The sequence below is a fragment of the Pleurodeles waltl genome, chromosome 5, assembly GCF_031143425.1.
Source record: "Pleurodeles waltl isolate 20211129_DDA chromosome 5, aPleWal1.hap1.20221129, whole genome shotgun sequence".
In the NCBI taxonomy this organism is placed as follows: Eukaryota; Metazoa; Chordata; class Amphibia; order Caudata; family Salamandridae; genus Pleurodeles; species Pleurodeles waltl.
In genome coordinates, this window is record NC_090444.1 from 203,838,112 (window position 1) to 203,864,851 (window position 26,740).

General features: G+C 43.3%; 1 protein-coding gene across 1 annotated transcript in view; it reads right to left on the reverse strand.

Moving 5' to 3' along the window:
* SMYD2 (SET and MYND domain containing 2) overlaps positions 1-26,740 on the reverse strand; it is a 203,154-nt gene that overhangs the window by 100,607 nt on the left and 75,807 nt on the right. Inside the window, exons 3-4 of the mRNA XM_069233900.1 lie at positions 13,832-13,942; positions 174-234 (exon numbers count right to left, since the gene is read on the reverse strand). Coding sequence (XP_069090001.1) covers positions 174-234; positions 13,832-13,942 — 172 coding nt within the window. The remainder of the gene's footprint in view (positions 1-173; positions 235-13,831; positions 13,943-26,740) is intronic.

A 26,740-nucleotide genomic window follows, 5' to 3' on the forward strand; every position in this document is an offset into this window, starting at 1 on the left:
TTAAAAAGTGCAGCTTTTAAAATACAAAAATTGTATCACTTTAATTCCTTAAAAATGTTGACATTGTTCTTCTAATGAGCAAGTAGAACACAACTACTGGAAATTTTCACTGTATTAACAGGCCAGCATTTCTATTACATTTACAAATCACATGAATTAACATATATACTTACGGGACTCAAACTCTTTAACAGATAATAATCTTTCAGACTGTGTTCTCTCCTGGGTCGTTTTCTAGGAAAGAAAAACAGTTCCATAGTAATAAAGCATGTTTCAGGGCACAATATGTAGAATTTAGCACTCATAATAAATATAAAGCACAGCAAAATTTCCACCAAATCGGGAAGTGGGATTCGTGACAAAAATGAATTTCATGGAAACAGCCCGACTCAGTGTGAACTTTCAGCTCCAACTCCAATAAACTGGGCTGAAATTCCTAACATTTTGAAATATATTTAACATTTCAGTTATAGTTCTTAAAATCTGGGACAGGACGTTATAGGACAAACCCAAAGATTTCCAAAATATGCGAATCTCTTACAAAAATTGCATAAACTCAGTTTTTTTTAATTCTTATCTTCTAATAGGGGAGCAGACTGACAGAATTCGATCAATCCAAAATTTAGACGGAGCATAGCCCTAAATATAGATATACTCTATCATTTATGCAGGAACTGTTAGTTTTGGCCTTTAGGTCAATAAAGAACTATTCAAGGCAAAATGGTTCGATGCTAAAGCATGACAGAATCACAGCAGAATGTTTTTAATATTCAAATTAGATTAGTGCAAATGATGAAAATCATTAGGCTTGAAATGAAATGACTGCATAAGTAGGTAATTACATAGTGAAGTAAAAGTTATGAAAAACACTTTATCCAGTAAAAGACAACATTTGACTGCATGGAGACAGGTAATCTAATAGGATGCTACAAGTAAAGAAAATAAATTTGAGACAAAGGAACCGCATTGCAACTGATCTCCTAAGTGCATAAAAGATAGGTTAGTCCAGCTGAATGACGTTAGGGGTAGCCCCAAACTATTTTACTTTACTAAGATCCTCACAGAAATACAGTAGTGGAATTTTTTTTTTTAAATGCACTGTCACAACCAATAAGATTATTATGCATGGACGTATTTCCAGCTCTTTAGAAAGAAAAGTCACACCACTACCTAACCTGTGTATTCCAAGCTCAAAGTGAAGTCTGCACAAGGGAAAAGTAAACAACAAGAGGGTGAATATTCTCAGACTTTTAAATCTGCAATTGCTGCCACAATAGGATATTGCCTAGACTATGCAAACTTCCTTTATTTGGGGTTGCAAAATAGCTACTATTTGGAAGTGCTACACAGGCCGGCAATCCAAGATGGCATCTTTTAAGGTCCTATGTATGGTTCACTCTACCATGTATCAGCATATTAGGAATAGGCTTCACCCATGCACCTGTAGGCACCACATGAGATTTTCTTCTTGCTTGTAACTGTGTCAAGGTTATATAGGTCTTGGCGGACACAGGTTTCACCCCTTAGAATGATAAGGGGTGTGGTTAAAAGGTTTCGGGATTATGGTCAAAAACACAAATCAACCAAATAAACATAGGTGCGTGGGGGTGGCTGAAGCTATGAAGAGAGGAGGACATAGTAGGGTGAAAGGAGTGAAATGGAGAACATTTTTCAATTACCAAAAAAGGAGGAAGAGGTGCACAGGGGAAGGGGGCGGCAGCAATAGAGAATATAAACTGGGATGAGAAACTGTTACCAGGCAAATGACCGACTTGACCGGGCGGAAGATCGAAGTGTTTCACTGATAATGTGGACCCCAAACCACACACAAAAGACATTTTGCAGCAGGTGGCAGAAAACATGTGCAGAAGGGGAGTTTTCTAAAAACCAAATACAGCAGCCATTCTTCGCACTAAAGTAACCCTAGAATCAGGGCTTGTCTTGTCAAGAGCATTTAGACCACAGATATTCAAGCCGTTTTTAAAAATCGCTTAGGAGTATTACGTCTATTGACGTCTAAAAATCTTGCCAATAAGGCCTGGCATGCCATGTGTGAAACACTACTTAACATCCGAGATGTGAGAAAGAAACAAACCCAACTAAAAGACGAAGAATCATCAGCACCTGAGTGAAGTGCTTCTGTAAAATTATAAGCTGTCAAAACATCTGGAGGTCTCATTCGTGCAAGACCAATCCAGTGGTTTCATCCGAATGATAAATCTTCCTTTTATTAAAGGTCTTGGTTAAGGTGATTGGGTGGAATCCTGAGTTGGAATAGCATCCGTTTTAAGACTAAAGACTAAAGACTGCATTTCTGAGAGGTGGTAGAGCAGGCAATTTGGTTAATACAACTTCCACAGAAGACTAATCAAATCTTATAGGTCATGGGTTCAAAATCTAGGAGTACAACTCTGTTTTGCATCCTTCCGATATCAATAAAATGAATAGCACCACGTTCTTTTAGAACAACATGCCCGCACATTGACACTTCTGTGGCTAGTACTGTATAAAAGATCCACTCTAATCTGCACATAATTATTGCTATTATAAGTGACGTCACTGCAATCGGACCATCTTTTTTTTTTCCCTTTGAAAATGCAATCCTGTCTTTGTGGCATTGGAAAGCAGCAGCCTCTGTTATTTGCTGAGGAGGACCATCTCAGACCCGTTGCAAGGTTATTGGTTCTTATTCTTCTAAGTACTGGACAGAGCATCTGGTTCATGTACTATGGAACCTCTATCAATACTAGAATCACAAATACCAGTTGTTGGGCACCGATCTTTATGAGGGTACAAATCGGCTTCCTCAATACTAAAGTATTACTGTGTAGTCCATGGTGTAGAGTACACGTGGTACTGAATGGTGACCAACACAGTCTGTAAACAATCTTAAGGCATGAGCTCCGTCATTGACTTGAGAACTGAACTTTAAATCCCCTCTCAAGATCATTTGCAGTCACAATGCTAATGCTGTTTGCCTGTCCAGTAAGTAAGCAGGACAAACTAGAGTCTGAGCACTCAATGTGTATGTAATTCAACCATTCTGCCTAATTGCAGTTCAACTAGAGAGACCATCACCTTTCAAGGTCATTAGGACACCCTTTCCAGACCTGGAGTTTTGTGTGACAATATAATCTGAGTGTTGTACTCTTGTTTTGCTTTCATTGAGCTAAATTAGACGAACACACCTGAAATCAATGATTAGAAGACGAAAAGTTCAAGACTGAAGATTGTGTGAGCATTGACCTGGAGTAAGGTGGTCACCCTCAGATCAATGAAGAAGCAATACAGACTTACTTTCAAAAGTGAGTAAAATCCACATTTAGTGAAAAAAAACTAAAAGAATAATTTTAAATGAGTAATTTGCTTTGTTCCACAAGCCGGTAAAAAATTGCGCCAAGAGCAAGGAAGCAGGAGGCCAGTTTCACTTTGAGGCATGAGAACAAGCTGGCTGTTGACGGAGTACAAAAGCGGTGCTCAGCTGCTGGCCTAAAGCCACTTCTTTGTAATCTTGGCTATTAAACAGGGATCTGCAGGTGGCCCAGCAGCTGAGGTTTAAACTATAGTTTGCATATTTAACTTTTATGTAGAATGAATTTTTCTTACAAGCTGTAAATTATAAATTCACTCCTAAAACTTATTAGGCGACCAAATTTGTTTGCTTAAACACTAGGTTGTCCTTGAATCCTGAAGCAGAAATTAAGATGGCTTTGTCAGGGGGCCAAACCAATACCCTGCACATTTAACTGCCTTGTGTCATATAAACTGTGATCTACGATACAAAATGTGTCTTTTAGTGGATTGTCTTTACGTGAAATGAAATTGGAGTTAGGACGGCACCATTTTCAATCAGTGCTTTTCACCTTAGGAGACAGCTCAGAAAACGCAGCCTTAACCCTTTCATTATTTTTAACCAAAGCATATACAAACCGAGGCGACCCGAAGGATTTGGAAAGGGTGCTCCATAGAGGCCACGTCAGTGCCAGGGATTAGTATGTAGTGCGCTATAAAAATATATGTGCTCAGGCATTACCACATGCAGTCCAAAATATGATTTCTATCACTGTTTTAAGTCTTTTGTGTGGAATCTGGGCGCATCTACAGCCATGCAGACAGATCTTAAGTACTTTAACATTATTCATGTCAAAGTGGTGTAAATATATCTGTTTTTTGTTACAGACACCACCTGGCAAGCCGAAGCAGGTGCTTCAAAAATCAGGGAGACCCCCAAAAGTGCAGGGAATCGGCAAAATGACTCAGAGCATCACGGGTTTACTGCTAGTGTCTGATTGTCACCTGCACTCAGAGCCCGTCTCGGTCCTTCACATGTCCGAGTTTGATCAACTGAGGACCATTATTGTTTCCTGCCCCTATGGATGCTCACATCTTTTTAGACCTCTCCCAAACCACTCGTGTGTTTCTAAAATCAACCTCCCACGCTGCCACTGGTTTCATTAAAGGGCCAAAGAAATAAAGTTACAACACATATCATCTTATCTTGCATCAGTGGTTCCCATGACCCCAACCACCATCAAGGAAGCCATCAGATCTCCGTCAAAGATGGAGTGGTGTAGGGTAACCGAAAAAATAAAGACTGCATGGACACGGCTACAGCTGTATTATTAATAATGCACCCCGAGCTGCCTTTGGTAGGGAGCTAGAAATCACCCTGCCAGACAGTGCAATCGGTGACTACATCCATTTGTGGGAGATCAGCAGGGTCTGCCTACTACCTTGACCCATCCCACAAGACACCCTTTGGGGTGCACAATACACCCAGCTTTGTGTGGCAGGCTATCTGCAATACTCCACACTTATGTTTTCCTACAGTACAAGTTCCATGATTGGACACATGCTGGGAAAAAATGTTTTCCTCATGTATTTGACTTTATGACCGTGTTCTTCTGGCAAGATGTTTAGCTAATTACGTCTTCTACAAGTATTAATTATATATTAAAAATATTTGTTTTAATTTACATAAGTATTTTTCAAATTGGAGTCATATATAAAAATGTGATGGCATCGATGTTAACAGAAACAATGGAATGCGAACAGGGTTCAGAGCATTGGGCCATTCAAAACAGGTCTTATGGACATCGGCTATATTTCTCGAGTCTGGCACTCAAAGGCTGGAATATGAATGCAAGGAAACACAGTGTATACACTAATTTGTTGTCTATTTTCTTCCCTCTTTTTGTTAGGCTTCAGTAATTTTGTATGTGTCTGGTAATAATTTCCACCATTAAGTAGAAATCTGTTGATGCATTTTGACCCTTGAAACATAGTGTTCAGGTTCTTTTTCAGGACTACTCAGGATTCTAGTTTGGACATCCAGGTAGCTTCTATCTATAACTTGTATGGTGTCATTAACATATATTTACAAGACACTTGGGTTGTAATCTGCTTCGTCTGAGCCCCTGTGGAGGGACTATCAGTGTGTAAGTCTTGGTTATATTTAATTCCAATACAGGGAGATGGATGGGGCTTGTCCTATTTCAATGACTGTCTAGAGCAAAATCCAGTGTTGTGAACAGCAGATCTCCAAGCGGAATCAACATTTGCACTCATGCTTATTATGTAATGCAGGTAGGGAAGTAATTTATACTGTTGTATATACATTCCCAAAAGCCCCTTACATGATAGCAAACCTGTTCGTTTTTTAGTCCTATTATTTTTTTCCTGGAAGACAAATCTTAAGACACATTTTCTAAAGTCATCAAGCAAAAAAAGATGAACTCCTGACTTCCAAATTCCCCACTCAACACATATCAGGAATAACTAGCCCCTCCACAACAATTCTGACTGCTCTTCTCAATGAATTTAGAAGGGCAGTTTGGGTCATACTCATTTAGTCAACCGTATTACGGTCTTGAATTGTTGTGATTTCCTGCATTTCACTGTCCGTGTGACAAACACTATGCTATTTAAATGCTCTTAATATGTAAATAAACAATACCTTAAGAGAAGGACCCACATACTCCAAACTTGTGGGACTTCCCTCTCCCACTGCATTTCCACTCACGTACAAACCCTGTGAACCTCAACCACAGTTCTCTATTTAGCAGTCACGTTAATGCTACTTTAATAGTTACTGAGCCAAAGAGGCCGTGCACGTGATGGTGATAATCTAAACTCTAAGTACAGATCTAATTGGCAAATAACTTTCCAACTGTTTCACATTGTTCTTTTCTTTTCCAGACTGGCAGAAACTGATACAATATAGAGTGGACTGGAATGTAGTGGCAGAACAGCCAATGTTTTAGGCAACAGGTGTCAAATAAGAGACACGTCAAACTTATCATGCACTCTAGACTTAAAAGCCAAAGAGTTGTGATTACAGAATGCATGTGCATTACTCTACATGATGGTGCTGGCAATCTACCAATTGTAACCTTGCATTTGGGAAAATATGGATGCTGCTAGAGACGTCCTCTGGATCTAGTATTAGTGAGAGGTGCACATATCTCCCTAAATAATTCACTTCATGTTCTATGACCTGTACCTGCTTGCTCAATGTGTAATGTGCCATACTGTAAAGTGATCGTCCACCCTGTTTAAAGTGCCTTAACTCATTTGAGTGAAAGTAGTGATATTAGTGTGTCACCCTGTAACATCGTCCTCATTGGTAAGAATACTTTCTCTTACACTCAACAAATTCTACTGGCTCCCTCAGTCCACCTGGGTCCCCTTCAAGGCCTAAATCAACAACAGTACACATTGCATCTGGTGACCAAGATAAAGGGACGAGGAGGGTTTTTAAAGATGTGCAGCAGCAACATCGCCAAACTGGAATCCAGGAAAAACATTACGGAAAAGTAGATGCCAGATACTTCTCCTGCTCTGCTTGAAACGGCATTACAGTCAAAATCTTCCAGGCACCATCTCTTCACTTCAGGACAGAGCTCAACCCATTACTCTTACTCTCGAAATATCACCCTATAAGTGTAACCTCCCACTCTCAGGTCACATTGGATGGTGGACCCCCACTTTTACCTACTGCTGCTACCTACACCCATACCAAACACCTGTTGTGGTCATCCCAACCGCTCACCGATGCTGACATTCAATATGCAACCCCCACTTGCTCTTTTTACCACTCCCATTGTAGCCCAACCTCCTAAATGATCCTCCTTGCCTGCCCTATCTCGCAGCTCTGTATGCCCTCTAAATTGCATAATACTCTTTGAAGCAATGTTTGTTCCACATATGCCCACAAAAACATTAACATTCAAACCTTGAAGAGTCATGGTGTATATCTAGGTTGAATTTCCATTACTACCCCTACCCTGCTTATGGTACAGAATGGCCAAAAAGAACAACACAGGTCTGGAGAAACTGCATGATCACTCTCTCCTCACCCCCAGATCCTGGAGTATTTTTAGGACTGATAGCTCTGTGGCTGTGCAAGGAAGCAGGTCGAAATCCACTCCTCAAGTCTAGGGGAGCTAGGTAAACCCCAGTATTACCGTTTCTAGTGTGTGCAGACACCTAAGGGGTTCTTTGTTCAATAAAGGATGCATGAACAGTACGCCCTAGTAAGGCGCTGACTGGTGTCCTTCTGAAAAGTAATTCTAGGGATGACCATGCTCCACAAGATGCCAGGGTGAAGGGATCAGCATCAGTCTCAAGGGTCTAGGTATGGCATGGATCCATTACATAAGCATTACTGCAAGCTCAAAGCTGGTGAAACCCACCACCACCTTTCCGTGACACCTACACATTGACCATGAATGTTAAGTTTACTATCCAAATAAGACTGGGTAGGAGTCAGATGGGCCACTTGCCGAGAATTTTGCTAAAGGTCTAGCAGATGTCCCATCTCTGTCACTCCCTTATAAATTGAGGCCGGGCAGGACTTTGGCATAAAGAGACTATAAACTACCTGCATCAAAGTTCAAGTCAAAGCATATCAGTTTTAGAGTTAGAATGAACTCTGGTGTGATCAAAGACAATTAGCAGAGCCTCTTGCTAGCACAGTGTAAGCAGCGATTCTTAAACTGTAATCAGTGGACCCCCATGGCCTACTCAAAAGGTCCACAACTGTTTAGAAAATTAATATTAATATTAGTAGATTAATAATGTAGACACACATAAAGAAAAATTGAAAACTTGAATAAACGCTGTAAATGGGGATGGGTTCAAAATCGGAGGCTAAAAATTAAGTTGGTATACTAAGGCTTGATTCTTGGAATTAGCGGAGGTTCAGCTAACAGTAGTATCAACGATTGGTGACCTCACTTGAAGCACCACAAAAATATAGGTTGGATTAGGAGCAAAAAAGAGTGATAAGCTAGAATCAAGCAAATCACTTCATCTCTTAGAAATGAAACAAAACGCACAAACCTTCTCTTTACATTTCAAATGTGTATTGTTTGTTGTGAATTAATGAAATATTTCATAACTTGTGCATTGTTTGATGTATGCCTGTCTCCGTTTTTTGTGTATTTCTTTGACGTTCGCATCGTCTAGGCTCCAACAGTGGTTGTGGTTCAAAAGATTGAGAGCGTTTCACAGTGGAATTATCTCCTAGATGACATGGATATGTAAAATGATCTTGGGCAGGATATAAATTGAGGTAGGCGAGTTAGTGAACGTAACTCATCAAAATTCTAGATATTTTCCTTCTTTGCCGCTTTTTGCAGCATCCGTGTTATCAGCACGTCACCTCAGTGTTTGTTTCTAATTTTATTTAAGTAGATTGTTTGTACAGAAGAGATTTCGCCTGAAAAGGCAATACAAATTCGACATGTAGTCTTAAAAAAGGTTGGAGGGCCTACTGATATGCAACCTAATTTGAGCTATCAGATTCCGATGAGGAACTTGTGTGACAAGGCCCAATCTATGGCCGCTATCTTTAATATTAGTGCCAACACACCCATTTCTTTTCAAGTTTGCTAATGTTATCCTTTCTAATGGCTATCATTTCCCCAATCGCATAAATTACACACACTTCACTCCACAAAATGTTAAAGGGGAGCAGAGAAGGTGGTTGCCATGAATGGGCAATAGTGAGGTGTGCTGTCAAAAGCATTTAAGTGAACAATTATTTAATAAACGTGTATAATGTTGAGATCCCATTTCTTGAGCTCCGATCTTTCAAGAGTGACGCCAGGGAAGTGACGGCCACGCTGACTGCTTTTTATGTCTTCTTTGTGCTGCCCAGTGTGATATGAAGCCAGAGCTCCACAACCCCAGGGTAAGCCAAGAAGACCCTGAATTGCCTATCGCATTAAGTATCCTGTCCCTCAAATGTCTTTGGTCCCTACAAGTACTGCTTCATCCAGGGGGTACTTGGGCAATTGGTAAACAGTGATTCCTCATGTATGGTATTTACCAGGTGTGCTATTTCCACATCAGTCCGAGTTTCAGACCTCAAAATGAAGGGCATAACCCATAAACTGCACATGTTTTTGCTGAAATTGTGTATTTTCTGTTAGTCACAGATATGTATAACATTAGAGTAACAAACCATTGGCACATGTTAAAAAGAGAATTAGAAAAGGAAACATAACTGTATCAACCTTACAGATGCTTCTTCTCTGACATCATGGAGAAGTGGAGAACCATTACTGAGAAATCTGCAAAATACATCTCTTCCATTCAACCTTTTAAAGAAGCCTCCTCTGACCATCCAAAGGAACATGAACGGGTAATGTCAGTAGTTTTCAATGCAACCTGAACAACAGCTTCTTGAAAACACATTCAAATGTGTGCTATTGAATGATTTGCTAACTACAAGCTAATGAGAAACAAGCAAATAAACAGCCTTACCAACTCAATAAAATATTACAATTTCTCAGCGTCCATTGATATTAACTGTTTTTAATACCCTACATCCTTATGATCAACAGAATACTTCTTACAAGTCTTGAAAAAGGTCATAAAGGTAAGAAATGACCAGAGCAAAAAGCGTCATGTCCGATTGGTCCAGATAATTACGATAAACAATTACAGATTTTGGATGCACATTAGATTTACTAGGTGAAAAGGACATTCCTAGTGAAGTTTCTAAGCACCATTAAGTGTACCAGCAAAATCGTTTTGATAAAACGTTTGTGGTCTTCTTCTTGGTTATAGCCCCTACTATTAAATGATGTTTCTTGGGTTTACTGGTGAAGATTTGACTTTTCCCCATCTGCCTGCCCACTTGTGGCCCTCCACTGCGGCACATAACAGGCATTTAAATTAATCCTCGACTCTGGGCAACGGCCTGCCCTTGCGAGACCACTGACCTGAAAAGTAATGTGTGCTGCTCGGAGGCCTCACTGGACCTGCGGCATCTTAAAGCCTGCCTCAGCCAAAATAAAGGAGCGGAGGTCTTGGAGAACCAGCTCTGCACAGGCTTTCTATAGCCTCCATTTCCTCTCAAAAATATCCTGCCCACCCTACAGGAACCACAACTGGACTGTTGGGGGGGGGCAAGTGGGGGCAGGGGTGTTTGGAGCAAACCAGCCAACTTCCTCAGTGCCAGTAGAGGAAAAAATAAAAACTGCTGTGCACCATGTTATCGATCAAGACAGAAAAAAATAAAGCTTGATGATGTTGCTGAGGGGATTTACGGGTGAAGTGGAGCGTATTCAGAAATAGCAGTAACAGAGAAGGGACTATTCCCTGTTTTTTTTTTAATTTTTAAGTATTAGAATTTCAGTGAATTTAAGACCTTGAATAGGCGTAATGAAAATTACTGATAACAAATCTGTACATTCAGAATGTAAAGGATATGGATACCACTATCTGGAGGTCAGAGCACATCTGAAAATTAAACTTAATTCTTACTCTGATTCCACACTCTTAAAGCGGTCAATATAACTCTCTATGACATATTTAGCCATTTCCACACACTCCAAAATAAACAAAAACGGATAATCTTCCAATAAAGGTGGGCAAAGTTAATTGCCCAGTAAAGCATCTGGCATTTGAGCGGGATGGCGTGAGCCCTCATTAGGCTTGCCTTATTATAATATATTGCTTGTTTCCTTACATGCTACACCATACTTCACTTCTGCCATTTATAGGTTCTGTAAATAGGTAGTACAATTGCTAAATTTAATTGTAGTCACCTTGATACCCCATTTATATTATTTCAGCTGGGAAGTGCCACTGGAATACAACTTTTTGGCATTGGATGTAACGTTTTGGGGTATTTCGCAAACGGTACAGAAGAAACAGAGGCTGCCCTCCGCCATCAGTCGTCTCTAGTTTTTCCACCCTTGTGCTATGGCTTTGACTACAGATATGTAATGTCTCTTTGGGTTATTAATCTGTTTTAAGCTCGCCTTTAGCAGAATTGGTGGGCAAACGAATCCAGTCAACATCATACATAGAGACATCTTCGGCAATGATTGTTCGCTCTCAACAAAAAGGTCTGAGGCACCACGAACCGCTCGAAAAAGTTGGAGGCAAAGCTGTGGTCACAATTTGATCAGAGATGAAGGCAAGTGATGGTGTTCCTCAAAGACATTGAGATACTTGCGGTATAAAAGCTTTGTCAGTAATTATCAATTTAGCAGTTTCCTCTTAACAATCCTTTCAGTGGGTCTAAATAGAGAGGCAGTTTAGGATTACCGAATTCAGAGAGCTCAATCTTGGCTTTGCTGCTAGGTAGTACTCTGTAGTCCATCCTGCCTTCCAAAGCAATGCTCCTAAAAGGAGGCTGTTCCACAGGAGACACTTCGCACCAGTACCTTCACCAGATGCTATGCATTACAGAAGATTAGCTTGCATCTGATGACTGTGTGGGTCAAAAGGCTTCTAGGAAGACGGGAGATACCCAATAGGACTAGGGTGGGAGATATAAGGCCAGCACTCCAAAGCTGTTAATGCAAGTAAAATCAATTTCAGAAGTCGGTAGTAGGAGCTCAATCATATGATGTAAATGGCTCTAGGCACTTATCTTGTGACTCAAAGGTCCCACAGGGCAGAGAGTCTCATTTGCACTGGAAAACCAGACAGCATCCACAACAGCTCTTTCCTAAGTTCAACACGCCATTCCAAAATTATGAGGTTATTGCGTCTCATGCAGAAGGATGTGCCATATAGCCAAAGCAACCACATTTTATGTTCAAATATCAGCATAGTATTGACCACTCTTGGATAAAGCAGGAGATGGGTATCTCTCTTTGCTCCCCAGTGGGTTTGTCTATGGCATTTCTTGCAGTCATCCTCAAAATGGCACTTGCCAAAAGTATACCACACAATGGCAAAGGGAAGTATTAGGAAGAACATGCGAGTATGGCATGCCGTGATCGCAATCACACTACCACCAGTTCCCCTTTTCATTCATACTGAGAGGAGAAAAAAAAGAGAACATTCGAGATAAAAACAAGTCTAGGCAAACAAGATTTAACAAATTTTAAATTCACACTGCACAAAGCTATATTTGAGGCAATATATTTTCATGATACATCTCCAAAAAGTGCCTCAGCAACCTGTGAATCCTTCTGGCATTTGTACAATATAGCCAAGAGGTAATTCGGCATGCAAAGTTTCATTCCATAGAAAGATACACCAGGGAAAAGCAATGGTGATGTCATCCCGTGCAAAAGTGCTGGTCCTTAAACAGGGAACACTAAAGGGTAATAGTTGCAGTTCAACATAGTTTAGTCATTGCCCCAGTTGACAGCCAGAAGGTTTAAGTGATAATGCAATGGCTGAGGACTTCAGTATATCCTGTTATTACCATCTATCTATTTAATTCACTTGCAGAACACGACATGAAGTACGAGCTGCTGGTGTTAAGCACTGGTAATACTGTAAGCCGAGATCTGAGAGAGAGGATGAGAGAGTTCACAACACACAAGAAGAGAGAACTGGCAGGGGCAACATTAGCAGCCAAATGTTTTCCAAAACACATTCGTTTTCCAACTCGTTTGAAGTTGTAGTCTAGAATAGCTGTAACTGCAGGATATGAAGCGCTCCTTAGGGGTGTTTTATCTCCTTGTTATAACTTATTAATCTTTAGAATACACTAAGGCTGTATAAACGTACCTATGTGTAATGGGTATGTAAATTTACATAAACATTCAATGAAAAAACACAGTTAAAGGTATGTTTATATGGTTCAGTGAACACAACCCAAAAAAAGGCCTGAAATGTATCAGTTACATGCAACGCACACTATAACTCTCAGTAACTGCCTTGCTTTGCTTTAAATTGTCAAACATGTTTTCTGTTCCACTGGCAGGGTGGTATTTGAGCGTGGCAAGCTGCACGTGTTATGGTGTATATTGTGATCTTCACTGGCACATTTTGGGGCATTTTCAGCTTTCCGTTTGCTGAGGGTGGCCAACCCTCGGGGTGCACTTCCACTGGCAGTGTGTAGTGGGGGTAGGTCATTGGGCCTGGCAAACACTAGACCCTCCTAGGTCCAACTCGTCACAGGTCAACTCCAGCTGTGCATGACTTTTGGTCGTGCGCAGTTGTTTTTTTTCCCGCACATAATCACTTTTTGTTTCCAGTTTTCATGAGAAAATGATGCCTCTCTTAAATTACAAACTGGTGGCCGTGTGTTTGGCCAGTCACCCAGAATATTTACAGGTATTTATAAATTCCCTGATGATACAGGGCATTTGCATACTAGGACCAAGCTATCACCCCTCCTTTGAAAACATCTTAACTCAAGGCTCTGACTGACCCAGACTATCTCAATCGTACTTTTGGCATCAGAGAAGCCTCAACTGTAAGAAATCGTCTTAGAACATGGAGGGTTGATACCAACTATTATTGGGCAGGGCACTAAAGAAGCAAACTGATGAAAATTATCTATATGTGGTTACATTTTGCTGTGAATAACATTCACTACTCATTTTATGCAACTGTTTTACTGGCTCACCTGTTTGGCTATAATTCTTGCAGTTAACCTTACAGTCTCGGATGGGTTCCAGTTTTGTCCAAAAGCGCACATAGCCGAACATTCAAGTTTGTGCATTGGCCAGTCAGATTTCTAAAAGATAAAAAAGTAAAATGATTACAATAAATGCGCAAGTGATTACATAGATGAATTACTGTGTACTATTTCCAGTACATGTCAGGTTAAGTATTTTTTCTTTTTTAGATAACAGGATAACACATTTCACAGACTCAAACTATTTATGTAAACTTCGAGGAATAACCAGGAGGTCCGCCTCCAAAAAAATGCAAACTTTGCATGAAGACCAGAAGATTGTGTGTAGAACCTAGTACTTTATATCCCTAACGTAATATTCAGGTGGGATCGCACAGCATGAAGTAAACAGCATATACAACTGAGTGTGTAGGACCTGGCCCTCTCTGCAGGGTCACCCCCAAACTTTTTTCCTTTTTCCCTCCACTTTTTGCTAAATTTGCTTTTGTTGGCCTTGGGACTCCGTGTACTTTACCACTGCTAACTAGTTATAAAGTGTCTGTGCTTACCCCCCTAAACGTGGTTTGATTGGCTTTTACCTGATTGGCATATTTAATTTACTTATAAGCCCCTTGTACAGTGGTATACCATAGACCCAGGCAGTGCTTAATTTGATCGGGTACTTTCCGGTGGTGGTGGTAGGAGGGAGGGGGGATGGTGGTGGGGCACACAGGCACGTATTTTTGAGGAGAACTCTGAGCACCCGCAGATCTTTATTTACAAATTAAGCACTGGGCTCAGGGCCTGTAAATTAAATGCTACCAGTGGGCCTGCAGCACTTATTATACCACCCACCTAAGTAGTACTTTCAAATACGTCCCAGGCCTGCTATTGAATGCAGTTTTAAACTGCCATGTCGGCTTGGCATTTAACCCCTCTTGCCCAGCCTTAAACTCCCCCTTTATTATATATAGGTCACCCCTAAGGCAGGCCCTATGTAGCCGATAGGGCAGGGTGCAGTGTAATCAAAAGGTTGGACTTGTACTTTTAAGTTTTACATGTCATGATTATGAAAAATTGTGAGGCCTACTCCTTTCATAGCATAACACTGAGGATTCCGTATTACATTTAATAAGCGGTAGTTCCTAATTGGGACAGGCAGATATGTTATGTTTGGTAGCTATGAATTTGTAATGATAAATCCTCTTTAAAGGTAAAGTTGGATTTTCATTACAGTTTTGAAAATGGCACTTTTAAAAAGTAACTGACAGACTTTGTGAAGTCCTCCCAGACAGTCACAAAATAGAGGGATTAGGTGTGCCTCAAACGGCCATCTGCTGGTAGGATGGGGGGGGGATGAATGGGGGGAGTGGAATTGAGCTGAGCACAGCATCACTTGCATCTGAATAGCTTGTGCTCTGCTCCCACAGAAAAGGATTAGTTTTTGACTTTGATCCACCCTAGCGCAACTAGATGTCCGTGGTTGGCGCTTTTGTCCTTTAGGCACTAGATTTCACTGAAAACATTGAACATTCATATCTCCAGTTCTACTGATGGGGTTTTTGTCATTTTGGTGTCAAATAATTTATTAGAATTTACTCTATTTTTCTAAACTAGTTTTTTCTTTTGTTGGGTTTTTACTTTGTAATACTGTTTGTGTTCTGCATAAATACTTTACACATTGCCTCCAAGTTAAGCTTGACTGCTTTTTATGCTAAACCACCCAGGGTTAAGTATAGGTTTATTTAGTGACTTCTTGTGATTCATCCTGCAAAGGGATTGTGACTGCTGCATAACCAGTGCTCACACTCCAGTCAAACAACAACCCAATGTCTCACAGGGTGGAACTAGCGGTATGTGGATGGACCCTGGAAAGAGCACCCAATCTAGTAGCTGATTTCCATGCTCTGACTTTGTTGTCCTGTAGGGGTGTTCCAAGCTTTTCTCCGAGTTTGGTAAAGGAAGAAGGTGCAACTTACTTGCAGGTAGGGAGCTTAAGTCAAATTAGAACACTGGAATGTTGGCAGCTCCATTGAAAACAATGGAGTGCACCGGGCTTTTACTGGCCAGTAAAAGCCCGGAGCGCCAGCATTCCAATGTTCTCTTTGTTCACAGCAACAGCTGTGAACAAAGCATCACGGAGCCTGAGGGGATTTTAATCCCCTCGGGCTTCGTGAGGAATTTGTTTTATCTAATGGGCAGAATGTTCTAATAGCCTTAGAACCCGCCGTAGCGGGCTCTATCTGGCGTTAAAGACCCTCTCCCTTGTTAAAGGCCCTCGCCGAATGCCAGGAGCGGGCCTTTAATGACCGGTAGAACCCGCTACGGTGGGTTCTAAGGCTATATGAAATAACTCTGGCTCATTCAGAATTAAAGGTAAAATTGGCGAGGGAAAGGTTTATTGAGAAACGGAGCATGTTCTAGTGAAAGGGAGTGAATTCCTATTTGGAAGTGGGATGCCACTCATCTTTATTCACTTGATGTACTTGGCACAATCCAATAGTTGTTTCCTGTTTTCTCTGCAGCACAAGTGTTAGAAGTAATCTAAGTGTAGCTTGTCACAGTTCAAAATGGCATATCACAAGAATACTACTCTAGCATCTTTGCCTAGCTTTGAACAGTGTGTGTGTGTGTATATGTATGTATATATATATATATATATATATATATATATATATATATATATATATATATATATAATGAAAGTATTTTTTATTTAGAACCCTCATCAATACACATAATGACCAATCACACACAGCAATGCAACACGTCTTGCTTTAGTCTGTTTCCATTCGTTGTAGCAGAAGCTCAGTATCCGCCAATCCCATCTGTGTACAGTAATGGAGGTGATAAGGACTTTAAAAAAAACAAATCGGCATAACCTCAATTGCAGGAAAGTGGATTGTCAGTAGATGGAGGTATGCACCTTCAGCTTGTAATAATACCACAATCACTAATAAGTTCCAGTCAAGTCTCAATAAATGAATCCTTGCTCAACCCTGGGTAACTTGGAAAAGAGCAGTCAGGCTTAACTTAGGAGATAGGCAAGTGTAAAGCATTTGCTATCACTAAAACAGTAAATACGAAAAAGACAGCACAATAACAATTTAACACCAATTAATAAAAAAAGAGAGGATATTTTTATCTTTAAAATGACACTAAAATGACAAACTCCAATGTAGGGAACCGAAGATATGAATTTTCAATGATTAAATACAAAAAGTGTACATTCAAGAGCCAAAAATTATAAAGAGCCACTCGCACAGATCCAGTCGTGCAGGACAAGTTTTAAGCTATAGGTCAGATATGGCGAGCGCTAGGTCCCGGTCAAGATTTTACTTACACACCTAGTCACTTTTTTGGAGCTTTTCTCTCGACGATGAGCTCCCGGGTTCCTCGGATACAGAGTTGGCTTCGATGATGGTGGACTGCTACAGTGCAGTTTCCCATGGTGCCCCTTAAAGCCTTTGTTCTACATGATGACAGCAAGGTGCTTTCAGCGGGACAAACCAGCATGGTCAGGCTGGTTTGCGCTTCAACACTGGCAGCTTGACTCTGCATTGAGCGGGTCTTCTTCTGGAGTTTTTTACCAAAACTTTGCAAAACGTTCCCAAACTTTCATAACTTCTTCCAAGTAGTTTTCTTAGTGTTGAAAAGTGTACAGCAGCACCAGCCAGAGGTTCAGAAGCTCTGGTTTGCCTCTTGGAGTCTGGAGCACAATCTCCCTCAATGCACCAGCACAGTCCAGGCAAAATCCAGTTACTATTGATCAACTAGAATGATCCTCTTTGGGCTTGTAGGTGAGCCCTTCCAGCATTTTTCTATCTCTTGCAGCTCAAGGAATCCACTCCTTTTCCTTTTGAAGCAGGCACAGCCCTTTCTTCTTGCAGCCTTGAGAGTGCCGCAGGTGCAGTCCTTTTGCACATAAGCTTTCTGTGGTGCAGTCCAAGAGTCCAGCAGGGCAGTCCTTCTTCTTCTGGTGTTCCAGGCAGTAATCTGAGGAGCACCTGCATCTCTGTCATATACAGCATTCATTCCGATCAATAGGGGAAAAGTCACCTACCTCTGCTAGGATCAATTCCTGTGAAGTGTGGCATGTTTTAACCCAGAATGCACTGTTCTCACAAAAAGCAAAAAGGAGAAATTCTCTCCAGAGAGTGTGTGTCTGTGTAACTCAACTTAGAGGTGTGGCTAACATCTGACTGTAACCCCCCCTCCAGCCCCTCTCCTTGTCTAATTAGGGGGGGGTCCCATCTGGCTGGGGATAAAGGAAGCCGGGCCTGGCCTGGGTCCTGTGACTTCTGTTCTTCTGCCTTTGAAGTCCAGCTAATCTCTCCAGACCCCTTCCTCTCCTGGCGTCCCCAGGAAACAGATCTCCTCACAAAAAATGGCTGTATTGTTTCAGCCCCAGTCCTCTTCACATCTACTAAGGGAGGAGAGTGGCTCAAGCTGACCAATCAGAAGAGGCTGCAACAGGGCTGCTGTAGGTAACTTCAGGATAGTAAGTTCTAAAACTACTTTCCTGCAACTGTTATAATAAATCCGAACTTGGCAAGTTGTTGGATTTATAGCAACTATTATTGTGATGCTTTGAATGAAATTGCTGGCTAGTTCTAATCAAAAGTTAGACTTTATTAAAGTTTAATAAAGCTTAATCATGTTAGCCTAAAGAGGCTAGCAGCACTACCATAGGGAAAAACGACTTTGGCTGTTTTTCCCCTTCCAGGGCAAATAAAACATATTATATACTGTCCCTGCTTTTTATAGCAAGGCACCCTTCCCTTGGGGCACCTGGTGCAGACCTTAGGGGTGTCACAAGTTATAAATGGTAGTTTAGGGCTTTGGAAGTACTTTAAATTCAAAAGTTGAATTTGGACACAGTTTTATTTTAAAACTAGCCTGGCAGGGCTGGCTTTAAAATAACACCAGCCATCACAGAGCACTGAGGTGCACTCGTAAGTGCATTCAGTCCACTGGAGTCTCTAAACGTACATGCCCTACCATATACTAGGGACAAACAGGTAGGTTGTCATGGCCAATTAGAATAATACCAATTACCATATACATTTAGAGGACAGAGCACTGGTCTTGGGACTGGTAAGCAGAGCACAGGGCACTTTCCAAGTCAGTAACCACCAGCATCAACCAAAAAACAGGAGTGGTCAGGACAAAAAGGATGACTTGCCTATATCGATGCATATGGCACCTACTCAACACTTGCATCCTTCGTAGGCTCCTCAAAATTACAGAATGTAAGGACCATGTTAAGATTTCAATGTAGCATAATAAAATGTATAGGAGGAAACACAGATGTAAATTCCTTCTCATCACAACGAATGACTTAAAGAGAGGCTGACGTTGCTTGTGGCCCGTCCTCTGCCATCATAGGGCCCATGGAGCCATAAAGAGCAAACAATGTAAACTTCTTTGAGAAAAGGAGGACTGGCAGGTGCCTATTGAGTTATGGAGAGTTTTAGGAGTGAGAAAAACCTATCAGAGAATAGGTGTAGATAATGGAGCCCGACTCTTGCTCCTCAAACCAGTATGCACATGGAAGGGTTGGAAATCTATTACCATATACATATTGATTTTACACTGTTTGTCTACTAATCATATGTATCGGAATAATCAATATTATTATAAGCAACATGGTATGCATATCAAGGGAGAAAATAGATGAACCCCAATCATATTTCAACACACATCCACACCATACCCAAAGTGTTTAAAAGTTGTCAGCTAACGTATGTGACTATATTGACCTATTAAGCAGAAAAGGTGCCACGCTCTGCATAGTTTCCCTGTATATTTTATGCTGCCATTGGATCAGAGTTGGGAATTCAGCCCATTAGCATTTCCCTCAGCAACTGGTCCATGTGTCTAACTCTGCCCCTCCACTGGTTTGTTATGTACCTTTCTCACCAATAATTCTACAAAAAATGTGCTAATAATGCCCTTTTCAAGACGCTACAGAGGCTAAGGTTACTTTTACTTTCTTCCTTCTAAGACAGTTCTCTGCAGGGTCATCTCCCTTTGCAGCCACAGTTGAACAAGTTACTTACCTTTGGTAATGCTTTGTCTGGTAGAGACTATACCTAGCTGCAGATTCCTTACCTTAGAATTATCCCGAGGCATCAGACTGGATCCGGAATTTTTTCATTAGCAGTACCGCTGCTCGCTAGTAGGTGCCATCAATCGGTTCCTCTTGGTGTCGTCGGCTGCACCGGAAGTGACGTGCACAGTGTCAATATAGATGCCATCCAAAGATGCTGATGTCCTTTAGTTCTCACAATTTTTCACACAAGAAGCATGGAGCCACGAAGAACACGGACTACTTGTGTGGAAAACTAGGGCTCTGAAAGAGGAAAGCCTGGTTCCTAAAAATCAGTTTGCAGATTGGGGAGGATGGGTGAGTCGGTAAAGACCCTGTGGGTAGATATAGTCTCTACCAGATAAGGAGTTACCAAAGGTAAGTAACTTTTTTACCTAATAGAGACTTCTAGCTGCAGATTCCTTACCTTAGAATAGATACCCAAGCAATACCTCCCAAGAGTTGGCTCTGCAAAACTATTTCATACTATAAAGTCCTGTGGGACTGAACGGACCTGACTGTCCAGGCAGCAGTGCTTGGTATATGTATACAGGGATGCCCACGTTGCTGCCTCGCAGATGTCCAGGACTAGAACTCTGAGTGCTAAAGCAGTGGTTTTGGGCTTTCTTGTGGAGCAAGCCCTCTGGGGGCTGCTTCTTGCCAGATTTTGATGCAGAGATGGTCTGCTTCTCCACAACCCTTCTCTTCCTTGTCCCAACATACCCCACAAAGAGCTGGTTATCCACCCGGAACTCTTTGTGCAAAGTATAACAACAACGCTCTTTCTGAATCCAGACAATGGAGTCACTCCTCTTATTTAATGGGATGTGGTGGAGTAAAAAAAAAAAAACAGTAGGCAGGGTGATAGACTGGGTTACATGAAAGGTAGTGACGACTTTTGGTAGAAAGGAAGCTCTAGTTCCCAGAACCAGCTTGTCTGGGTAAAAGTTCAGGTATGGAGGCTTGGATAAAAAAGCCTGCAGCTCACTGACCCTCCAGGCAGAAGCTATTGCCAACAGGAAGGCAGTCTTGATGGTAAGAAGCCTGAGAGGACAGTTGTGCAAGGGTTCAAAGGGAGCATATATTAGTAATATCAGGACTAGATTAAGGTCCCACTGAGACATGACAAAGGGAGAAGAAGGAAACATGTTAAAAACCTTGCAGAAACCTATGTACAATAGGGGATTTGAAAAGGGCTGGATGGTCAGGCATCCAAATAAAAGCAGATATAGCAGAAAGGTAGCCCTTTAAGGTGTCCAGTGCAGAGCCCTGCTCGGCAGGGGAAAGAACAAATAAAAGAACTGAGAAAGGGGAGCAGAAACGGGGTCAACTTGTCTGCACACCATGCCACAATCTTGGCCCAATGGCAGGCATATACCGTTTTGGTGGAGGAAACCCGACGGACAGAATAACATCACAGACTTCTGGCAGAAGGTTGAAAGCTGTCAACTGTCACTGCGCAATCTCCACACAAGAAGGCAGAGCATTGACAGGCTCGGGGTGAGAACCCTCCCTTGCTGCTGCAACAGAAGATCCATCCGAAGGGGTGACGTGATCAGAGGACCTGTGGCCATGCTCAATAGCTCGGAATACCAAACTCTCCGAGCTCAGTCTGGAGCCACAAACTCCAGATCGCAGAACTGTTGACATTTCGTGCTGTCGGCAGTGGTGAACAGATCTAACCATGGCTCTCCCCGCAGCTGAACGAGATCTTGTACCACCTCCGGATGGAGCCGCCATTCGTGAATCGCTAGGTATTCTCGGCTGCGTTGGGCTGCCCTGGCTTTCAGTGAGACCACCAGGTGTTTAACCACCAGGGACATGCCCTAGTGTTCCAACCATGTCCAGAGATGCAGAACCTCTCAATAAAGGGTCTAAAACCACACCTCGCCCTGTTTGTTGCAGTACCACATGGCAGTCGTGTTGTCCATGAACACCTGCACTAGCTTTCCCTTGAATGTGGGATGAAGGGTAGAAAGGCTCCAAAAGGTTGTGTCTGGATTCTGCCGGAGACCAGGGGCCTCGGATCTCCACCTCTTCCAAATGGCTGCCCCAGCTCAAGAGTTACACATCTGTCACTACTGTCAGGTCTGGCTGGCAAAGGGAGAGAGGTCTGCTGCTGATCCATTCACAGTTTATTAGCCACAACTGCAGGTCCCTTGCAGTTCTCTCTGAGATCTGCACCATGTCAAAGAGATTTCCCTGATGCTGCGCCCACTGGAACTTCAGGTCCCACTGCAGAGCCCATATATGCTAATAGGCATATGTCACAAGCAGGAAGCAGGAGGCCACGAGGCCCAGCAGCCTCAGAGTCAGTCTCACCGAAATCCAAGATAGGGGCTGAAACATCAGTATTATAGCCTGGACATCCTGAACTCCCGCTTGGGAGGATAGGCCCGAAACAGCACATTGACCAGAACAACTCTGATGAAAGGGAGCATCCGAAAGGAGGTCGGTCGGCTGTAGTCTGGAGGTGGGAGACGATAGCCTGGGGCGAGCCCGTCTGCAGCAGCCCGTCATCAAGATAGGGGAAGCCTGGCACCCCTGATCTCTGCAGATGAGATACAATTGCTGCCATCACCTTGGTAAACACCGGAGGGCACTGGTAAGACCAGAAGGGACTACATCCAAATGAAAGTGCTCATGGTGAACTGCAGGTAATGCCTGTGGGAAGGGAGGGCAGGAATGTGGAATTATGCATCCAGCAAGACCAACACTACCATCCAGCCTGCCTGGTTCATGGTACCCAGGACATGAGCGAGCGTGAGCATTCTGAACTTCTGCTTCTTGAGGAAGAAATTGAGAGGGGGCAGATCTAGGATAGGACAAAGGCTTCAATCGTTCTTGGGCACCAAAAAGTAGTGGGAATAGCACCATGACCTACTTCTGGTGTTGGCACCATCTCGATGGCTCCCTTGGTTAAGAAACTCATCACTTCCTGTCAGAACAAGGAGAGATGGACCTCCATCAGCCTGTCACAAGCAGGTGGCAAGGGTGGAGGGGTAGACATGAAGGGAAGAAGGCATCCCTCTCCAGACAAGTCGGAGAACCCATAGGTATTATGCGATAGACCTCCAGTGGGGCAGGTGATGGTGTCTCCAACTGGGTGCCCATGATTGAAAGAGGGCAGACTATAAGTGTGTGGAGGCTGCGGCTGCTGGAGCGGGTGATGGACTGGCCCAACCTTTGCCTGCCTGAGTCACAAGGTCTGTGGATACTGCATCCTCGGCCATGCAGAGGCTGGGAAACCTTTGCACCGCTGTAGCTTCAAGAGTATAGACACGGCTGTAAACCCCTTCCAGGGCCACATAAGGAGAAAAAAGCGGATTAAGGAGGGTAGGGGGCAAATGGCCATAGAAAGGCCCAAGGACCTGGCTGTAGCCCTGCTGTCCTTAAAGTGCTCCAGTGCTGAATCTACCTTTTCTCCAAAGGGACGGGAGCCAACAAAGGGCATGTCCATAAGCGATGCTTGAATATCCCAAAAAAAAGCCAGTTGTCCTCAGTCAAGAGTGGTGCTATAAGGCCACCATTGATGAAAGTGCTCCACAGCTGATCATGAACTTAGATGTGCATCTCCTGTCAGCAACAGCCACAGAGAGTATAGCCCGGGCCTTCTCTGGTACCATGGGCAGCACCTGCCCAACCAAATCCCATAGAGCACAGAAGTAACAATCCAAAAGGCATGCAGTGTTCACTGATCTCAGTGGCAGGCTGCTGGAAGAAAACCTCTTCTTCCCTAATTTGTCCACCTTCTTGGATTCCCTATCCGGTGGTGTGGTGGGCAATGCACCAGGATTTACCTGGGAGGTGGAGGCTTGAACCCTTAAGCTCTCAGGGATAGGGTGTTGTGTGAAAAAGCTAGGGTCCCTTGGAGTGGGACGGTGGCAGCAGGCAATCGTCCTATTCACAGGAGACCGTGTGCAGGGCTTGGACCAGGTCCCACGCATGACTTCTGTAAGGGCTTCATTAAATGGGAGCAGCGGTTCTGATGGGGTCACTCCCCGCTGAAGCACCTCTGTCAAGACGATCATCCCGACTGCCACAGAGGGCAGGCTAAGGTCCAAGACCTCGGGCGCCCTTCTCACCATCATTGTAAATGACACTCCCTCCTCTGTAGCCACGGTAGGGGAAGAAAGCATGGCAGTATCTGGAGAGGAGTCCAGTCCGCTGGCTTCTGCAAAATCTTCGCACCAGTCCATGTTTGGGTCAAAAGGCTTGTTTTCTTCAGGGTACAATGACCCCTCCCAATCCTCCCAGAGTCCTAGCCCATAAAAATAGGGGTCAGGATCCAGCCTGGAAGGCATGGCTCCAGTCAGCATTGAAGTCAGTGTTGGGTGACGTCCCTCTGTCTGCATCAGAGTCAAGGATCATAATCAGGATGGCGCCACCAGTGGGTGCCGGGAGCATAGGCAGCGGGAACAGCACCGGGGAAGGTTGAAGGTGGTATGACCGGCATCGGTCCAGTTCCATCCATGGATCCAAGAGACCGGACTGGCGCCGAGACCAGAGCCACCAGCATGGATCCAGTAGTGACTCCGCCTGAACCTGCAGGGCCCGAAAGCACACTGGCAGGAGTAGGCCACTCCAAGGCACATGGCTGCATAAAACTCTTGAAGTTCAGTGGGGATCGCTGTGGCTCCCAGAAACTGGGGAGGTGCAGAGAGACGGGCAAGGAGCTGGCTCAACCATGGAGCCAGGCCTTGAATGTCGACGCTCCTCATCTCATTGGCCGAAGTGAAGTCTAGGTTCTTGTTCTTCTTTTTAGGGTGGGATTTACCCAAGTGACCAGACTTCAAGTGCGATGAAGATCCTGGGCTCCGCAACTGATCCCAGGACCCTCCTCTTCATTGGGATCAAGACAGATGCGGCAGCACACATCGAGCTACCAGGAGCTTGAGGCACCACTCCCTCAAGACCGTCTGAGTCAACGTGTGACAGTAGACACAGGTCTTCATGTCTCTGTTGCGCTCAAGGCACCAGAAGCAAATAAGGTGCTGGTCTGTCACAGACATCAAGTGGTGACAGGCAATGCAAGTCTTGAAGCCGGCCTTCCGAATTGACATTCTTACCACACCAGGAGAAGATTCTCTCAAAAAGACTTCAACAAAAGTAGAAAAAAAGGTTAGTCAAAAAGTGACTACGGGGTAGCTCTCTCCAGATCTGTACCGACTGTCGTGAAAAGAAAAGAACAGATGTCAATGTACTGGGGTGGCCCCTATGTGCACATGACTTCTGACGCAGACATCGCTGACGAGACCATGCAGAGCTGATCAATGCCACCTACTAAGCACAGGGGTACAGCTCACAAAAAAATTACGGAATCTGTGGATAGAAGCCTCTATCAGACACAATGTGTGCACCAGAGACGTGGAAAAATTGCCATCTCGGTCTTGATAGCCTGAACAGTATTGGAAAACAAGGAGTTTCTAACCTGAAAACCTTATTCATATTACCTTTCAAACTATTAGCCTGTCACATGTCTTTGCTAATATTATATGCAATCATGTTTCTATGCAATGAGGCCTGTCTTGCTTGTTTATGATCACACAAAAGCCCTTCCACAAACAACAACAGATTCTGAACTTCCTGTATTGTTTGTGGAAATGGCAGGCTGGGATATAAGCCCAAGGATTGGGCTGTGGTATGGCTATGTTTGAACCATTGTAAGGGCATATCGGCTTTGTCTCAAAACACCTTGGAGCTATCAAAGGGCATATCCAGGAGGGATGCCTACAAGTCGCCAAAACAATCTGTGGCACGCATCCAGGCTTGACAGTGAATCCCTACAATAGTGCCCATATCACAGCTCACACAGTCTGTGGTGTCCACGCCGGCCCTCTACAAATACTTGACTGTGTCCTGTAAGTTGTCGACCATCTGGGCAAATGTATTTTGAAACTTCTCATAGAGGATAGGCAAGAGCTCACTTGCCATATCCCAGAAGCCTTGAGAGGCTCTCCCCAACAAACAACAAGCCTTAAGAGACTGCAAAGCCAAACTGGCAGAAGAGACTAACCTGCTGCCAATTGCACCATTATGATTTGATTCTCTGTCAAGCAGAGAAGCTTGGAAGGTATTTCGGTTTACCTTGCAGCTCTATGGGGCATAGCAACAAGGCTACTTACCAGTGTCGCTGAACATGGATTCAACCACACTGTCAAGGGTTCAGTCAGGGCTTTATTGATAAGCTGAAGGACCAGGCTGCAAGATTCATGTAAGCAGATTTGTTTTGGGTTCCACAATTAGGTTCTAAGAATCACCTCTGCAAAGGCGCCTCTTTTCTTAGTGGGGTGCCCCAACTGGGAATCCAGTTCCATCTGTAGAGGTATCAAGGCTACTAATATTCTGAAGGTCTAAATGCAGATGTAGCATCAGTATAGAGATGGTGTAACAAATTGCCAGTCTCCCCCTGATAATCCTTGTCATTCAAAACATTCTGAAGACCTTGTATCACTCCTGAATCTGAAAAAAGCATGGCCTCAAAGCGCAAAAAATACTGGTGCTGAGGCAAAAGCACTGTCAGTGAATCCTCCTACACCATGGGCTGTGCCATACATATACCATAATGAAACAAAGGCAGAAAGCTAGCCAAACACATCTCCAAATTTAGGATCAGAGTCAGATCCAGAACCAGCACCTGGGGAACCGGAGCCGACACCAAACTAGCCCTAATCGGTGTGGTCTTCAGCAAAGGATTGCAGACACAGTCTGGAGCCAGCAGGGGGCCCGGTGGAGGCGTAACAAGGTCAACATGTGGAGGGGAATGGCAGGGAAGCCTGACTGATGGCCCCAGCATATTTATAGGGCCTGATGGCACTCCCGGAGTA